General features: G+C 38.4%; 2 protein-coding genes across 3 annotated transcripts in view; both read right to left on the bottom strand.

Annotated features, from left to right (window-relative positions):
* Positions 1-19257, bottom strand: part of LOC144662785 (uncharacterized) — a 269859-nt gene that overhangs the window by 83257 nt on the left and 167345 nt on the right. The gene's annotated exons all lie outside the window — the stretch shown is intronic.
* On the bottom strand, positions 179-11432 carry LOC144662817 (proto-oncogene tyrosine-protein kinase receptor Ret-like). Of its 2 annotated transcripts, none has more exons than XM_078523766.1 (12): positions 9569-9953; positions 8221-8239; positions 6913-6949; positions 6126-6441; positions 5260-5370; positions 4941-5131; positions 4404-4526; positions 3706-3776; positions 2961-3001; positions 1951-2047; positions 1304-1403; positions 179-1188 (listed from the first exon to the last, which is right to left on the bottom strand). In XM_078523766.1, the coding sequence occupies exons 1-12, from the start codon at positions 9927-9929 to the stop codon at positions 1117-1119; spliced, it is 1539 nt and encodes a 512-aa protein (XP_078379892.1). In that variant the 5' UTR covers positions 9930-9953; the 3' UTR covers positions 179-1116. The 2 variants fall into 2 exon arrangements, with proteins under 2 accessions (XP_078379892.1, XP_078379893.1); XM_078523767.1 differs by lacking the exon at positions 9569-9953 and adding an exon at positions 11324-11432 and having other exon boundaries at positions 183-1188.

The following is a 19257-nucleotide window of genomic DNA, read 5'->3' on the forward strand; positions in this document are numbered from 1 at the left end:
AACATGGGTGACCCCGATAACGATGAAAACACGATATCGAACTATGAACGACATCTCTATAGCTAGGCTTTGCATAAGCGCAGATTAGATTTGTAGTCTCCTACTCACCTACTGTGTCGCTTCGCATCCTATTTGCCTTGTTGACGTTGTTACAGTTTAAGTGAAATATACGGCTCTCTCTAATAAACACCTCATATCTTTTTCACTCCTCCCCTAGGAACCTTAAAATATATTGGCATAACTCAGCTGCCGTATATTGGCAAAACTTGCAATCCTATTGGCTACACAAGTGTCGTCTGTTTAACAATTATTGTCCTAACCCTTTTTCAGATTAGGAACTGAAAAACTATGGAAGCGTGTAATCATGTGAATTCTGCGTTGAAATAAACTCATTATTACACACAATTATTACGTTGCGTAAGGCAAAACTTTTTCTAATTTTTATTGCAACACACACAAAACGGTTCTTACAAAGCGAGATGTTCACAATTAATTACTTAGTATACAAGGCTTATTCTACTTACTTCCTCTTGGGCGGAAGTCAAATTGTCAGTACTTCTTTGATGGAAGAAATTCCATGGATTCACCTTGATTTTCTTCATCTAAATATTTCTTTAACCTAGTGGCTTTTAGGGATTTGCTAAAACCTTCAACATCTATCATTTGAGGCCTACGCTAGGATAGAACTTAATGATGACATTAAGCAAAACCTACAAACATCTCATTCTAGCCTGAAATCTACCACTGATTTTAAAACTGGGGGATTTTTGCTCGAGCCTCTAAATAAAAAAAATGCATGAAAGATGATTAGTAGCGATGTAATCTTAGACGAAAACGGAAAGGAATAAGAGCAGTGTGTGACTCATCAGGAGGGCGTATAGCTGTGGCATTTTCTAGCACGAAAAGCAATTGACCATAACTTTACTCTGAATGGGATACTAATGGCATCGCAAGATATTGATGGTTTCTGTCAAAATTGGTGAACAACTTCGCGATGCCCATTGAAAAAGGCGCTGTGAGCGTGAGGTGACTAAACACAGTGAAGGAAGTAAACTGAAAAATATTATTTGAAAATATCATTGTTCCTAAGGTCCAGAATGTTATCAGTGCCTTCGTCTATTCCATGGAGAGGTCGTCAACATTCGCATATAAATTGGTATCATATTCTTTCATGTTAACGTATGTCTCCTGAAAAAAAAAAGTGGAAATTATTTAAAGAAATGTACATACCACGCATCTTTTCTTAAAACAAATGACTGTGTCAATGCGTGAAAGAAAAATAACGAAATATGTTTCAACATACGTTATTACTTTGCGCCATTCTAGTGATGGTGTCTTTAAGCTTGGAGAATGTCGGTCGGTCGTTTGGATTCTCCTGCCAGCACTGCAACATAATCTGGTAACTAAACAGATAAGGCACATTTTAACAGTGTAATAACTGTTTGCATTTACTGCGAAAATATGTGTCCTAAGTGGAATAATTACGCGTTATATTATGCGCAGTAGGGATGCGCAATGCAATACTTAACAATTATCCTGCGAAATCGCGCGGAATATCGCCTGATACTTAGCCGACGAGGCCGTAGGCCGAGTTGGCTAAAATCAGACGATATTCCGCAAGATTGAGCAGGATAATTGTTTTATTATTCAACAAATTGTCAACGAAACACATTTTGCACTTAGAAAAACTGAAATTATGCGGCGCTTTACAAGATTTCGGACGAATCTTCGCAACCTACGAATATCGCAGGATATCTGTTATGTACGGATGACAGATATCGTTAACATTTTGACCATATTTGGGCAGCGCGCGCATGTGTTGAATAATAATAAGGAATGACCTTTGCCAGTTACTGTACACAGGTAAGAGTCTGCTATCGCCATATTGCTCAATGAAAACTGTTGTTAAAGGCTATGGTGGCTAACAGAAGCAACAGAAAGAAATCTTACAGTTGATCATCAACATGTTTTGGTTTTGGCATCCGGTATCCCTTCTGAAGTTTGTTAGCAATTTCACGACCGTTAATCCCTGGGTACGGAGATCCACCTGTGGAATGAGAGGAATTAACAGAAATTAACCCTTAATATGCTGAAATTACTCCAAAACACGTTTATAACCGTTAATTGATTTTCTTGGCTCTACGGTCTTAAATTTCTCTAAAAGTTGCTAGAAATTCACTTTCTGCAACTGCAGTAAATTTTTTATGAAATTTCCATGTAAATATGTACAATATTTTACTTTATTTTCTCTATCTTTTACTCTGTGCACCCATTCTAATGGCCTGAAAAGTTTTGATCTTAATCAATGGAAAACCCTGGAAAGGAGACCTTGATCAAGTACGGGTATGTTGGCCTGTGCACGTCACGAAAATCTGTTGACCTGTAAATGGGTGACGTCATAAGTGGTTGAATGGCCATTCCTCCAAATCCCAGAAAAATCAGGGTTGATTAAGATCAAAACTTTTCAGGCCAGTAGAAGGGCTGCACAGAGCTCGAGTAAAAGATAAAGAGCATAAGAAAGCAGAGAAAAACGAAAAGGAAAGGAGCAAGGAAAAAAAATCGGAACTGTTCGGCCAAAAAGTCCAAATTTTGGCTTATGCGCATGCGCCAAGTAAAATGTTGTACATTTTTACATGGAAATCCCATCAAAAACCTACTGCAGTGTCAGAAAGTGCATTTCTAGCAAAGTTTAGAGAAATTTAGGACCGTAGAGCCAAGAAAATAGATTAACGGTTAAAAAAACCCTGTTTTTTTGGAAAATGTTCAGCATATTAAGGGTTAAGCATGCGCAGAGTGCGGTTCGTAAACTCTGTAAGTTGCCTGTTAGTTCATATCTCATTAATTCACTGTCTTGATCATATAACCATGCTATCAATAATACAGGCCAGATTGTTTGATTCCCAAATTGAAAATGGTACTGAGATTGAACTGTATTTAAGTAGCAAAAGCAAACTACTTACCTACAGTAAATATTTCGTACAGAACAACACCAAAACTCCACCTGAAAACAACAATTACAACAATAAAATGCACATGACAATTATTCAACAGATGCATTTAACCTGAGTAGTCACAGCGCTAACTTAAAATCGGTTGTCTCAGGTTCCAGCCCTCTATTTTCACTTCTTAGATATGTTCTCTATAGTCTGCCTTCATGTACTTGGCTACACTAGGTTAACAGGCAACTGTCAAGTCTCTCGCCAGTTTAAGACTGTTAACCATGTTATAGGGTGCTTCAAGAACTACGTTATACCCACAAGGATCATATATACCTTGTTTTATTTATCAACATGTTGCTTTGATCAATAAGTCAAACGCTCTGTGCATTCATTGCCAGCATCAAAACATTAGTGTAGAAAAGACAAGCTTGCTAACAATAAAATGATGATTTTTTGTTTGTTTTAGAAACAATGTTCCTTATTAAATTTTTTTAAATGTAAAGCTTCAAATGTAAACCGCAGTGTTTCTATTATCAGTTTACTGTAAAATCCTGTTCCGATCCGTGGGATGAAGTTCAAGGTCAAGTTAACCCCGTATCGGAGACTGGTATCCGGGCGGACGGGATTTTGTTTTATCGACTCTTAGAATGTATATTGCACATTAATACATCAAGGCAACTGAAAAACTACCGACGGGTAAGTAATTACCGCTAAGAGACAGACTGCTTGGTCAAATCTCCTTGTGTCTGATTACAATAATACTCACACGTCACTTTGTGTTGTGTATGTTCCATAAAGTAATCCCTCATAAGCAGTCCACTTGACAGGCAGACGACCCTGGTTTGAGAATAACAACATTTAAACGAGTTTTGTCATTAATAGTTTACAATCGACGTTTAACGATATCATTAAATAAAATCGAAAACACTTGACACATTCAATAGGTGACTATTTGTTATATAAACAATTATGTATTAACTCAACAATCATCTTTCCCCATCGTACCCGAGTCGGAATTTAACCGATATTTCAAGTGTACACACACAATCTTAGAAACACTGAGTCACATTGTTATATCCCTAGACCAAGAACGGAGTCTGTGAAAGGGAGCCTACACTACAGGGATCTGTTCTGTGGAAAAAGATCCCCTGAGAGATCAGTCAACTGCCCAGTTTGAATATTTTAAAAGTTTATTGCAAGGGAAAGGTTATTTGTAACACATAAACTGAAAAAACTTGATTACAATCTTAATCTTTTTTAAATGAGTAGTTCTATTGTTAATGTACTCTGGTGTAAATTCATACAACTCCTAGGAAGAACATGTAAATATCATATGACTTTGTGTATAAATTAAAAGATTGATGATGACTGTAACTGACTTGGTAAAGCTAAATGGTTAACAAATGGTGGAAATCACACAAGAAATCAAACCAAATCAGTCAGTAAAAAATTATAAATTCTCACCCGACTTTCTTTGGTATAAATATCATCCTGGTAAACATTCCTCGCCATTCCAAAATCTGTCACCTTACACTTCTCTCCTTCACCAACAAGAACATTTCTGGCCGCCAAGTCACGATGTATTATCTGAAATGTTTGAAGTTACTTGTGGTATATTTAGTTCAGTTGCGATCAATAGATAATTTAATACGTACCAAAACTACACGACAATGGAGAGCGCCAGTAACTGGAATGTTAGAGCAGCCGCCTAAATAGGCCTGACATTCATATATGTCCTGGATTTTATTTGAAGGCATCACAAGAGAGACATTTACATGACAACAAATCATTTCATCTCACTAGTAGTCAATAAGAGCCCGGTTAGTTCGTCTAAGCGCTATATAACCACTCAACGGCTGCAAGGATACTATCTAACTAGCGGACACCCATTAAAATCCTCTATGTATTTTACTAACAAGAGCTCCTTTTCTTAGCGTAAATATTAAACTTTTCATATCTCAAATTTTGTGACATACAAGCTGAAGTGCATGCTTATCTAACCTTGTTTGAACATAGGTAGCTCATTCCATCAGCAATCTGCCAGGCAAATTTTATCAGCTGCTGTGACGTCAGATTTGTCTGCGGTTTTACATCCGGGTCGTTAAAGTACGTGTCATTAAGGCCACGACTCTTTCTCAGGTAGCCCAACAGATCACCATAAGGTATGTACTCAATAAGGACGAGTAACGGTTCTGTCAAAAAAACAAACCGTTCCTTGTTTAGTGCTTGATGTGATTAGAGTATAGAGAAACAGTTCAAGATATTCCCTTTAATTTAATGCTGTTTATGTCTAATCACATACACAAATTTTGTATTTTACCAGATTCTGTAACACATCCTATTAGCTTGATGACATGAGGATGAGGCTTGAGTATCTTCAATAACTCCAGTTCTGACAGCAGGTCTTTCTTGTCTGTTTTTGGCGCATTTACTTTACAAAAAAGAAGAGAAAGTAGTTTTTGTACAGCTGTTTGAGCTCTGTTATAACTTGCTACTTGTAAAACAAACAAACAAACAAACAAATAACTAAATAACTACAAGTGAAATGGTATCAAACTTTCCTGTTGATTTAACATTTGAGTCCTACTGTCTAATCGAATAACCGGTGAATTATAATCAAGTCGCTTTGTTGTACTTTTATCAAGGTGAACCTGAGACGAAATGGGGGTACTTGTGTAGAGCCAATTTACAATATACCAGTCTAGAAAATTTAGAGAGACTATGATAGTCAGCGTTAGCTGTTTTTGATAAGTTAAGTAGAACAGTTTGTGTCCGAGACAAGTGGTCCATACAGCCGGATCTTATCCCGGTCAGTCTGAAGCATTAAGCGACTAGAAGTATTACCACTCCCCCCTGGATTGGATGGTAGTCAATCGCAGGGTTATTCCTCAGCAGTAAATTCGCCGGTACCCATTTATACAGCTGGGCAAGAGAGGCACTGTGAGAGTAAAGTGTCATGTCCAAGAATACAACGCAACGCCCCGCCAGGGCTGGAACCCGGGCCCTTCGATTTGGAGTCGAGCGCGCTAACCATTAGGCCACTGCGCCTCCCACTGTTTTTGATAAGTCGGTGGTTTCCAGAAAAAGCTATGGATTATTTTAGCTGTCTTTATACTCCACAATGCAGCGATATTCAAAAATACCGATACTTTTTTACTGATTGTATTATAGAAATTACCAAGATACCTTTCAGCATTTTCACGGCTACGGTTTCCTTTCCCTTCACTCCATTGATGTCCATAAATGTTGCCTTAGCAACTTGACAGAAAGCACCCCTTCCAATCACTTTTGAGATTTCAACATGCTCTCGACTAACTTTCCAGTTCTTTAACTTCGTTTCTGGATTAGGTGACAAGAACTCAGAGGCGCTCTGATGTGTTTCGTTTAATAATGTGCTTCCTAACGGAGGCGACTGTGCTACTGTAGATTCCTCATCACTTAACATCAAACCGTCGGCGAGGTTGACATATGCTTCAATAACTTGAAGTGGCGCGCCTTGATCCTATAGTCAAAGTGATAAAAAAAAGCTTCAACACAAAATAACGGCATGCTTGCTAACTAATTGAGATAAGTACTAATAAAAACGTCTTCTAGTTTTTTTCATAAGGAGGAAGCGTGGCCTAGTGGTTAGGGTGCTGGACTTGTCTCGGGTTTAAATCCTCTACCCTGCCACCAGATGGATTTGTGTTTGGTTTTCCCGAATTTTCCTCCACGCTTTGTTGATGACCAGCCGGTCAGCCTACTGCCAGTTTAGATTTTCAACAAGTTTTGATTTACAATTTTTTGTTTACTGTTAACAGAAAATGCGTTAATTTTTTTTTCAAGCTACTTTGTCCCTCTTGTATCATCAAGTAATAAATTACATTGTTCATTGAATTGATTTTTCTTCTTGTTTATATATACCTTTATACAAAACATGTTTTCAAAAGTCAAAACGTTTGTTATTTTTTTTACATCTTAAATTTACAGTTACCTGGATATCGTTTTCATTTTTGCCATTGTAGCGGCAACTGAAAAAAGTGAACGGAACATGAACTATAAGAAGAGAAAATAGCAGCAAGGAAGCCAACCAGATAAAACAAAAATAAACAGAAAATTAGCAAACTCAAGTAAACAAAGAATCAATAACTGACTTCAGTTTGTTTTAACAACCACAACAGCAACAACATACGCTTTATTACCAAACGAATAAATACGATTTACAATTCAAACAGGCTTTCTATAGCATGCAAAGATTATGGGACACCAGTGAGATTGGAAAGAAGACGAAGGTACAATTGTTTAAAACAATTGTTAGGTCAGTTTTGATGTATGGATGTGAGGCTTGGAAACTTACGAAAACAGAAGCAAAGAAGCTGGACGGTTTCCAATACAAGTGCATGAATAGGATTCTAAGAATAAGGTGGCCTCAGACCATATCCCACCAACAAATCTAGGAGAATACAGGAGTGAACAGAACGAGCGATGAGATCAGACGCCGAAGATGGAACTGGATTGGTCAGATAATGAGGAAAGGCAGAGAGGAACACTGTGTCACAGCTTTGGAGTGGAGGCCAGAAGGGAGAAGAAAACCGGGTCGACCGAAAACAACATGGAGGAGGATGGTTGAAGTTGAAAGGCAAACAGCTGGAATGGCAGTCATGGGAGAATGTTAGAGCCCTTGCAGCAAATCGCAGTGGGGGGAAAGAGATTGTCAAAGCCTTATGTGCCTTATGGCATGGAGAGATATATAATAGAACTAGAACAATTCAAACATATATTAAACATATTCAGACAAAAGTAGATAAATCTACTCAGAATAAATAAAAAGCTAATCGATAATAAATCATATTCACACATACACAAGGTTGTTTGGCATTAAAGAATGGAGAAAGAAAAAGCAAAAAAAAGTATGGAATAATTAAATGAAGCAATAAATAATGAAATTAATAATAAAATAAATAATTGAATAAATAAATAAATAAATAAATAAAAAAGAAAGAAAGAAAGAAATTAGCAAACAATATGTACCAGGTGAAAACTTATAGACAGTAACTTTGTTTGATTTCGAGTTTAACTTTTTATTTTAAGGTTTTAAGGGGGATGTGTTTAATGTTTTCGTCTGTTTTCCAAACATTTACAGCTGTTTTGTTGCAGGCCAAGAAAAGATTGTAGCTGGACGTTAAAAGTACAGATTTAAATGTTTCAAATCAACTTATTTTTCAAGTTTTTTTGCGTGTTTACAATAAGTTCATGAACTATACTTTAAAATTGTAAGTATTCTAAGTATACTTTCACCTACCTTGTGGTATTCGAAGAACCTATAGAAAGAAAATATTCGTACCTTTATGATTGTCTTTTACGATCATTACAGTTAAAATGTTCTCTTTCTCAAAATTCTAGCTACCCTGGCATTCTACACAAGAAATAATTAAATAAACAGTTCACAGTATCACGGTGAGGTATAGCGACATATAATGTGAAAGGTTCTTTCAATTACAGATTTGATATCATGATTTGCAACTTTACTTAAAAGGATCACAATCATTGAAGTAAGTTCCTTTGTGATAAAATCATTAACAGATTTCCCAGGAGGGTAAGAGAGATGGTGAATTAGCCTAAATTCTGAAGGATTTTTACTTGGGAACTACACCAAGAGGAGAAGTACGAAAAGCGGGAAATGGCGGGACCCGAAAAGGACCGGAAATTCTCGAGTTCCTTCCGAAGCTTAGCCCTTATGACGTCTGGGTGATCATAGGCGCTTTTCAAATTGGAAGATTCGTAAGAGAATTGTTCACCGAAAAAATTAACCCCAAAGCCATGCTTGAAACCCGAAATAAGAAATTCTGCTAACAACTTATCATACCCCTGGAGAAAAAAATTAAGGCTCTCCGATTTTACTGGGGTCACCGGGGGTTGACTTATGAGGGAGACTAGTGGGTCGCACATTGGCGAATTTCGTTCTGGAAAAAGAGCGGGGTTTGGGGGTTGTGTTGGTTGTGCAGCGGCATTGACTGGTCGGGTGGCCTTGTCTGCACTTATAGCAGACATGCTCGTATTGACACCTGTTACATGTTCTCCCGGATTGAAATCCCAACAGGTCCCCTTAGGAAAAAAATGTTGGGATTTACGGGTGGACTTAGCCTGAGATGCTTGCTGACCTGCGTGGCCGCGAAAATTATGTAAAGAATAAAACCAGAGTTCCCAATGAACCTGACCGACCTGACCCCACGGGAAAGAAGACAGGCTGGATTGGCGCAAGAAACGGAACTGCTCATCATAATAACGCCAATTGCCCCCTTTGGTAGCAATATCCCTAACAACCTCAGTATATTTTAGTAAATCGGCTGTGACCGCTGGATTACGTTGGGTAAACACAGCAACGAAGGAATTGAAAGCCGAGACCCATTGATGGATCGTTGTTATGCATGGAACCTTGTTAACTGGTTCGAGACAAAGGCTAGGTTGAGAGGAGTCATGAGAAATCAAGACAGAAAACTTTATGTCAGACGGAGAGTGTGACAACAAAATTCCTAGGTCAAAATATTCATCCGCCCAAATTTTTGCTCTAAGTTTAACTGGAACGCAGGCGACTAAACTAACTGATGCACTACTGAATACACTAGAAGGCGTTGTCTGACCAGACATACCAACAGGCATCATTGTTAGCTCATCTGTGGCTTGCACAACAGCATCACTCGCTGGCTGATCCACGCTCTGAGTTGCAGGGGTTGGTAACTGTGGGACGATCCCAGAATCGCGGAGACCCTGGGATATGGCCGCAGTAATCGTAGCTGTGAGAGCACCAACATCGACGCTCACTGCACCAGATTGAACCTGGTTTGGACTGCGCTCAAGAACGCCAGAGCCGGGAGCCTCCAAGGGAAGGGACTGACCTTGGTTTGTAGTAGAGGAGGCAGTGCGAGGGAACCTTGTAGCCCGTTTTGAATTCCCGATGGCCTGTTGTGATGAACCTTTTCGTTTGCGAGAGCGGGAAGCTTTAGGCGGCATGGCACTGGCTTAAAAACAAAATAAATAAAGAAAAAGAAAGAATACACTACAGTGAATGTAAACTACCGCCGAAAAGGCATGAAAGAGGCACAACCGAATTGAAAAAGATATTTAGGCCCGTCCCAAACAAACCTTTGGAACCAACAGGCGATACGCCTCATGTCAAAAAGGTGCCAGCTACCGACAACCAACATGGATGTCAAAACATAGCAATAAATTAGATCACTATCCCAAAGTCGATTGCATCGGGCCTTACTTGAATAAACAAGCGGCCAAAAGGTTGTACACTCATAACGTCTTTGGAAAACAATAGTGAATTCTGCACTGAACATAACCCATGTAAAAACGATGGGTAACATAAAAATACAAGATATAAAACATTACTTGCAGAGGTCTAGGCGCTTAAGGGATGGGCTGTAAATGGCTAAATAGCGCCAACACCCTCAATGTCGCTCCACGGAGACTACGATAAAATTTGTAGTTTCCGAAGGCGGTAAGGTGGGCACCATCGTCCATATAAGGATTATTAGCGCACCTCCAAAAACCGCGATGGCACCATAATATGGCAAAGGAGGGCTCTTCCAACACGGCCCTTAAGTATCGGTTGAGAACACAAACCTGGTTGACACAGACAAGCTTCACACCATAGTTGATATGAAGATTGCGGGCGAACTCCTCAAGATCCGAACCAACTGGCCCGGACCTCGTGAGATCGTTCGTACCCAGCTCGATAATGACTATGTCAGGGCGGAAGGATTCTACGCACGGGAGTCTTGAGTTGAGCGCCCGAGCCACCGTCAAACCCCCATAACCACAAAATCTAACTACTGGCTCAGCCAAAGAAAAGGAGTGATTTAGTCCGTCCGACCAATGCCTTCTTATGAAGGTAGAGAGTCTACGGACAAATGAATGCCTGAATATTAACACACGTGGTCGAGGGATAGCCATTAATGTAGCGCAGCTCGGATATTACACTGGCAAAAGAGGCCGATATCACTACGATACGCCTTAAATAGCGTGCCACCTGATCTGATCGGCCTGACTAGCCATGCTTTAATTGTCCACTAAGATAATTAATGTGGCGCCGCATAAATTGGATTATGTTGTGACATAATCCTCGTTTTCTCCATTGGAGCTGCCAGCGATTCTTCAACAACTTATTGAAGGTACTTACCTATACAATAAAGTTATCAGTTGATTCTTTAAAACAACGTATTCAGTAATACTTTTATAATACTTAAAAACTGTTTTCCGAGTTTTTAAAGAACAACCTTAAAAACCAGACACTAAATGGAAAATTGAAACGTTCACATGGTCCTATCTATTAAAAAGGAAAAACTATTTAAAATATACAATATCTGAAGACGTTGTTTAAAGGATTTTTAGCATATTACCTTGATTATTGTGTCTTCTATAAAGCATAATTGTCATTACATTGATAATGACAAGGAAACCAATAACAGATGAATAAATAGCATGAAGTTTTATTTCTTTGGTCCAACTGTCATCTGAAATAATGAGAAAAGAAGTGGGTAAAGCTGTGTATCCAGTTTAAGACTTTGAAACCATAGTTAAATTTAGCTACAAGTTAGCTGTTTTGTAACATTGGAATGCCCTCATTAAACATTCCTCTCCTGTACTTTAAATTACTTAACGTTACGTTACGTTATATTTCATTACGTCATTCCATTCAAAAGCGAGTTGTACGGAATGTGATTGCGATATTTTGCCATGGTTTTCGACTTGTTGGTTCAGAGTTTGTTGTGTTGACCGGATCATTGTTCACGTACTATTTCAAAAACGAGTGCGAGTGTTTCATCACGATTTCCAAACACGAGAAAACAGATGAAAGCACGAGGCCGCTTCGGCCGAGTGCTTTCATCTGTTTTCGAGTGTTTGGAAATCGTGATGAAACACGATGCACGAGTTTTTGAAATGACTTCTCTAAAGAAACAATACAAAATTATGCAGTGTCGTATTTTTTCCCATTTTTCTTTAAAATGCCTTGTATGTGTGATTTGTTGTATTCAGTCGGCATTCATTGTATTTGTGAGCTTTTGTTTTTAATTATCCAATAGTTTCGCGTTGCACCAAATTTGTATTCTAAAAGCGTTGTGAACTTGAAGGGATTTACATATTGTTTTTGCCATGGCCGAAGGAAGGTTTCGGTCCCCGAAAACAATCGAGGAAGAAGAACTTTGCGTAGAGAGAGCAGTACCGAAGTCTACCAGATATAAAAATAAGTGGGCAATAGGGATTTTTGAGGATTGGCAACGAGTGCGAAGTGTCAATGTTCCAATACTCGAGGTTGGTGGAGTTTTTAAAGAGTATGAATTGCACAGTAAGTGCGACAATTAGTGTCGATTCCAGCAGTGAGTCCGTGTCACGGAAGGTAGAAAAAGTTTCTCAGAATGTGGATATGGATACTATGCCAGTCTGTTTTGGCGACTTTAAGAAATGTACTGTAAACTTTAATTTCAAATGACTTAGGCTTGTCAGTTTGTAATTTGAAATGTTTTTCCTGGTCATTGTTTATTAAAAATTAATGATTCATGTAAAGCTGTGTTTGAGTAATATATGAATATGCAGATTAAGAACAATTTTTTCACTAGTGATGAAAACGTGATGAAACACTAGTGATGAAAACGTGATGAAACACTAGTGATTTTCAACTGGTGTTTCATTGAGTTTCCAACTCATCCACCTGACCCGAATGGGGCGCTCTGGTTGGCTTATAACGTCATGAATTATTAATGAGTTTGAGAAGTGAACAAGGAGCACATAACACTTACTTGTGATACAACGTTCTTTTTCATTGTCAAAAACAAACTTACCCTCTGCCTCGTTTCTCGTAAAGTTTGCTGAGAACAAAACATTGAAATGTGCGAATCAAGATCTTTAGCCTGAAAATGACTCTCTACAGATAAGTCGAGTTATTGCGTTTGATAAAACAACGTAACAATACTCATGACTGGTGAACATGCAATAATTGTCTTCGATTTCAGTTTCTAGTAAGAACAGAGAACACTCAATCTCATTGTTCTTTCAACTTTTTTTTATAGCGCCATTACTGAAATGTAAACATGATGCAATAACTTATTCGTAACATTGGAAATAAGAAGGTTAGTTGATCTCTTTTTTGTTTCGGCCAAACAAAGGTATTGAATGGCTTGTACATACAGGAACTAAGAGAGATAGGGGAAAGAATGCAGTTACCCGTTTGAAACAGTAAAGCCTCTGTAACGCGAACTCGAATAACTCGAATTCCCCGCTAACTCAAACTAAATCTTGTTTCCCTTGATCAAAATTTACCCCGATAACTCGAGTTCTGGTACTGCAACTCGCCAGAGATGCCCATTAAAATATCTCTTTAGCTCGACTTCCTGACGCCTAATCGGTTTCAAACACTAAAAGATACACTACAGCAATTTGTTTTAATTAGTGAAATAAACAGATCACATATTTGACAGCGATTTCCCACTCATCCTGAGAATGTATGGTCGTGGTAGAGTTTCTGGCGAGAAAAGTTTAATTTGCACGGTATTGAATACTGTTGCGCTGAAAAATCAGTTACCTATCAATTAATAATTCGATCCCGATAACTCGAACTGTTAATCGCTTCACTTCAGACATCGAGTTTGCGTGGTTCTACTGTAATGCGAAGCTCCCGCTTTTGATAAGAAAACATTCTTAGAAGTGCAAATGAGCTCTTCGAGTCAGTTATTATAATCGGTAAACCAAAAAATAAGATGGCACTAAATTTCTTCCTAACTATGTCACAACGACCATGTGACTGACAGTCTGTGGTTTACGTTTTCATAAAAAAAAATAGACAAAGTAAAATGCAATATTTGTGCATACTTGTTTGTAAGGGCAAATCACTTGGATCAACATCCAATGTGGAGCTGACCCTAAATGAACCCAGTCTTCCATCAGTAATTTCATCCAGCAGTGGTTTTAACGGATCGTTGGCTGTTTTTCCAAGCAGCAGCTTAACAATGGCCACAACGCTACCAGGTCTTCAAACACGTGAAAACGATATAAAACAGTGAAAACCGATTTCAATAGACATCACAAGAATAAAACAAAGTCTTAGGAGTAATATAACAGCACTTAGGGGGTCTTAAGCTCATTTTTCACAGTAAGCCTTTTTTGTGAGTATTTGTGTAAGAGTTTTACATTCGTTAAAAGAGGAAATGCCTCAGTGAATTTTTTTTCTTATAGAAGTGTTTTCCGAATCATCCGAACAGTATACAACAATTTCAGCGTGCGGCCAAAAAAATACAAGGGTGATGGCACATGGCAGAGAATTATGATACGCGACTAAAATCAACTGAAAAAGGTTGTATAATTATGATACCTGTCACATTTCATTAAGCTAATCTGAAGGTTGAAAGTATGCGTACAGAAGATTAAAAGCTATTGATGATTGTAACTACTGTCTTTGCGACCAACCGCCAGCTAGCACTTGCTAAAACAGTAAGAACGTAACATAGTTTGCTTCAGACCCGCAACTTAATTTTGGAGGTAAAAACGCTGACCATGCACTCTCTCCATATACTGTAATGGAAATGTTCGGAACAATGCCAGCACCATGGCAGTATAAGGATGTACCTGAATTCTTCAACTGACACCTTGTAAAGCTCCTTTCCAGAATTCCGTCCATAGACATTCCAGATCTAAAGACAAATAGGATTTTAAGTAATTGCTTTCTACCAAACAAAACTTTAGTTTAAAAATTTGTCAAAAACGTAGAATGGTGACTTTTACCAATGACTTTGTTTTAACGCTCAGACGTACTGGGGTGGGGGGAGGTGGATGGCACCTCACCCTCGAGGGTGTTTTTCGCAATATACCTTATTGTTACTTATTTTCGCGGGAACTTAATTTCGCGAAAATGGAACAGGCATATTTCGCGGGACTTTATTTTCGCGATTTGGCCAAAAATACGTAATTAACATAAAAAATACAATAGAAAACGTTTGAAATAAATTTTCGCGGGTCTTTAGTCCCGCGAAAATAAGTAACAATAAGGTATTTTATTTTGAAAAATAGTTTTACTCCGCAATGCTAAAACTTTAAGTAGCTGGCCATTCATCAGCTACATCAACTGTTTGTCTCTGATTTATTACATTGTCATGGAAACCACATTTTGACATATGGGTTTTTTCCTTTGCTGGCACGTAACTTTTCGTTTTTTCAGTTTTGATAAGCAACATGGTAGAACTTTTAGACTCTTTTTACCTCTTTCATTAGCAATTTGGTTTGCTTTTGAATGAAGTTTTGGTATTTTCTAATTTTTTGGAGAAAATAAATTGTAGTGAAATATAAATTGGCGGATTTAATGACGTCATATGCGTCATTTCTTAAAAAAAGTGTCTTCTCGTAGAGCACGCTTTGGACTATCTACTTAATGCAAAATACTTTTAATGTGTTCCAGTAGAACGGAAACCAGCCTTAGAGAGCGAGTTCAACGCATCCCAGTACCAAGGTGACGGGGTATGAATGAATTAGCTTGTACGTTCTAGTAGTCCATCAGCTGAGATCCGAAAATTTGGGTTCATGGCTCACTTTCGGGGAACAAACGAAACATGTCTTATCTTAATCCTTGCCTATTGAGCATCACAAAAATGTATGATAGCAAGGTTGGAACGGTAGCTTTCACTTATAAATCGAATTTTAAATTGGCTCCCCTATACGCTTCTTAATTTGGCCGCCATCTTGGATTTTTGGGGTGAAAAAGCTACAAAGCTGCCTGCATTCTTTTAACGTAAACGAATCGCTTTCAAACGTAAATTTAAAACTTATTGGAACTAACAACATGATTTCGTTCATTCTAGTGTTTCAAAAACAACAACGTGATGTCATATGTGACGTCGCCACGGCTGATTATTGTTCACAATATGACTGTTTGTACCATAAAATAAAGCAAAAAGTTCAGATTTAAAAATTATTTCACGAAGAAAAGAGAGTGCGTAGATAAAGTACCATTGCCATTCAAGTGTCTTGAATAAATCCCTCTAAAAAACAATCGTCATTTTCCAACCCAGCCCTTTATTTCAAACATATCGTCCCACGGACATGCAAAGTACTTTAAAAAAGAGGGAAGGGGTGCGAAGACCAGAAAAGTGGAGCTTTGCCAACGTACGAAACGTACGTCCGAGCTCTTGCGATTCGCGGGGAGGAGTTGCAGTATCCGAGGTGATCATTAAAGATACGAAAGCATAAGTGTATCAATCAGCTGTACGAGAAGACGTGTCAGAGTGTGGATGTGCTGTGCTATGAGATTCACGGCGCCAGGGAAATGAAGCCAGAGAAAAGTGAACGGCGCCCGGGAAAGTAAAGCCAGAGGTTCTCCCACCACGCGAGGCATCTCCATTAACCGAACTCAATGTTACAAGAGGAAATTTTCAAGCCACAATCTAGAGAAGAGCTACTGATTCCCTTCCGGTAATTCCTTCACCGCTCCAGAAGAGTTGACAGAAGCATGGCAGCAGTGAAGGAGGACTTAATTTATACGAGTGTGGCGATTCTGTCTGTTCTGTACTCAACAATCTCTTAACTGAGCCCTATTCTAACCTTATGCGTGGACGTAGCTATGTAATCTGATTTGGGGTATACTGATTAATGGTGTAGTATACTTGAAAAAACGTAGCATTGCGATGGAACGCCTTTATGGTAATTTTGTTATTTTAGATGATTGAGGAGCAAAAGGAAAACGAGCTGAAAAACAAAATGCCGGACATTGCGACCTCATTTATTGCGTACTTTGCTTTTATTACCGTAAACAATGCTAAAATAATGTCCCGAATATGTAGTACCTCTCAAATATATATCTAAGCAAAAAATCAGTAAGTATTTAAGAACGAATAAAAAAAATTAAGGATTTTTGCTTTAAAATCCAAGATGGCGGCCAAAAGAAGGATATGAGAGCAAATTTCAAATTCGATTTACACAGTGAAAGCTACCGTTTTATCCTTGCTATCACACATTTTTATGATGCTTAATAGTCAAAGAGTAATATTAGACAAGTTTCGTTTGTTCCCCTTAAGTGAGCCATACAACCCCACTAGCTGATGGACTATAGGATTTTAAGAGGTAGTTGAACCTACCCTGTGTACAGCTGTATCCCTTGAGGGATAGTAGTGCTTAAGGAGTGTTTTGCTCAGTTGTCATAGAAAGCCTTATTAGATCTTACTTAAATACATTCGTTGAAAGAGAAAATGCCGTAGTACAAGTCACAGCCTGTGTGTAACCGTCACTCTCTACTAAAAAAAAAAAACAGTGATTTTTTGTGGGGACGGGGAGGCTAAACTTCATCCCATATTCCTCAAAACTTACCGCGATTAAAACAGCAGATTCCAAGGTTTTGAACACAGTTGATTCTCTGATTGACAAAGAATGGTTCCATTTTGTTTCTGTCAGGGTTATTCCAACTCTTTCGGTTTTACATATGTTTCCACCTATCAAAAAATGTTACTAACATTACCAGCTTTGACTGCATGCTTTTTTTAAAATTAATGCCAAAATGACAATTCAACAAAATGTTTCGTTATATTGTATCGTGGCATTTACAACAGGAGTTACGATAATTGTGGCAAGGTCAATCTTCGCTGTCAATCGCTGACTTGTTTACATGTATATAACTTTGTAAAGCTTGGCAGAAACAAAATACTTACATTTTATACTGATTATGCTGACACTCGTAACATTGTTACCATATCCATTACTGGCAGTACACCTGTACGATCCAGCATCTTTCCTGTGTGCATTAACAAGATGGAAGAAATGACCAGAAGCAATAGCTTCCTTCACTGACACGCTGTCTTTTGTCCAGATGATGGTCGGCTTGGGGTAACCAGATGCATAGCATGTCAGCGTTAAATCGTTCCCAACCTCAATGTCCGCCATTCTCACTGGGGTGACTGTAATACTTGGAGAAACTGAAAGTTCAACCAAAGTGACATCTCCATTTATTCGTTCATTGAATTACAGTAAAGAACAAGAAGAGCAAGCTCATGAGTGCTCCAACCTCCCAATTACATCCATAGGTCGATGAACGTACAGCTAACAGCATTGACCAAAACTTAGTTAGCACTGGAATTGGTTAATTTTGCGTTGCCTTTTGTCGTGAAAAACTGTTCATATGAAAATCAGTGAGATTTGCATGAAAATAAACGTGCAGGTAAAACATATTTTTATGAACAGACTCGTTCTGACAAAGAGGTTAAAGGCAATTCGGTAATGTCCTAGCCGGGGAATTGTCTTCTGCACCATAGCAGAATTTTGATGTTGAACGTTAAATTAAGTATAGAGAAAAAGTCACTTACATTTAATGTTCACTATGCTGACACTAGTAGCATCATCTCCATACCCATTGCTAGCTGTACATCTGTATGATCCTGCATTCTCCCTCTGTACATTAACCAGATGAAGCAAGTAGCCACAGACATTAAACTGGTTTGCTGGGACGCCATCTTTTGTCCAGGTGATAATTGGATGTGGGTCACCAGATGCATTACATGTCAGTGTATAGTTTTGTCCAATAGAAAGCTGGGGTTCTCGTACTGGGACGATAGTTAATTTTGGAGGCACTAAAAATAATACAAATCAATATATTTATTGCGTCAATGTTGAGGAAATGATTATACAAGAAGTAAAGAATTTCACGCGCGCTCATTGGACAGCTGAGAAGGACTGTCTAAAATAATAAGGATGACCAAAAGATGTTACATCACGCCACGCGAGAGCGCGCTTCAAATGTGTACCGTACTTTGGTCGCTGAATGAAATGGAATTTCCCTTTGTTTTGTTTTAATACACGAGAACACACGAGAATTACTTCATGGGCAGTTTTGTTCTCTTGAATGGAATATTTTATAGGCTTATGAAAGCACATAAATTTGAAGTTGTTTGTGTTCGAATTGATTTTTATAACTAGAACAGTGTTAGAAGACTGTCGAGATCGTAAAACTACTTTTCCATAGTAAATAATAAAGATGGTAAATTTTAAGCTCGGTAATAAATAAAAAAGATAAGATGTTCTACATGACACGAGCATGGGACAAAGAAAAATTCTGAGTCCCCGACGGGAATCGAACCCATGGCCTCCCAGACACCGGTTGGGCGCTCTAACCAACTGACCGCGTGTCATGTAGAACATCTTATCTTTATTATTAATTACCGAGCTTAAAATTTACCATCTTTATTATTTACTACAAAAACTTGATGAATTCGACATTGCTGATCCTAGCAGTATGCAGGACGCGTGTCACATATCAACCTAGTAAAATGGCCCAGCTCACAACGAGTCTCTCGTAGCTCAGTTG

This window comes from Oculina patagonica, chromosome 8 (genome assembly GCF_052425735.1).
Source record: "Oculina patagonica isolate OP01 chromosome 8, crgOcupat, whole genome shotgun sequence".
In the NCBI taxonomy this organism is placed as follows: domain Eukaryota; kingdom Metazoa; phylum Cnidaria; class Anthozoa; order Scleractinia; family Oculinidae; genus Oculina; species Oculina patagonica.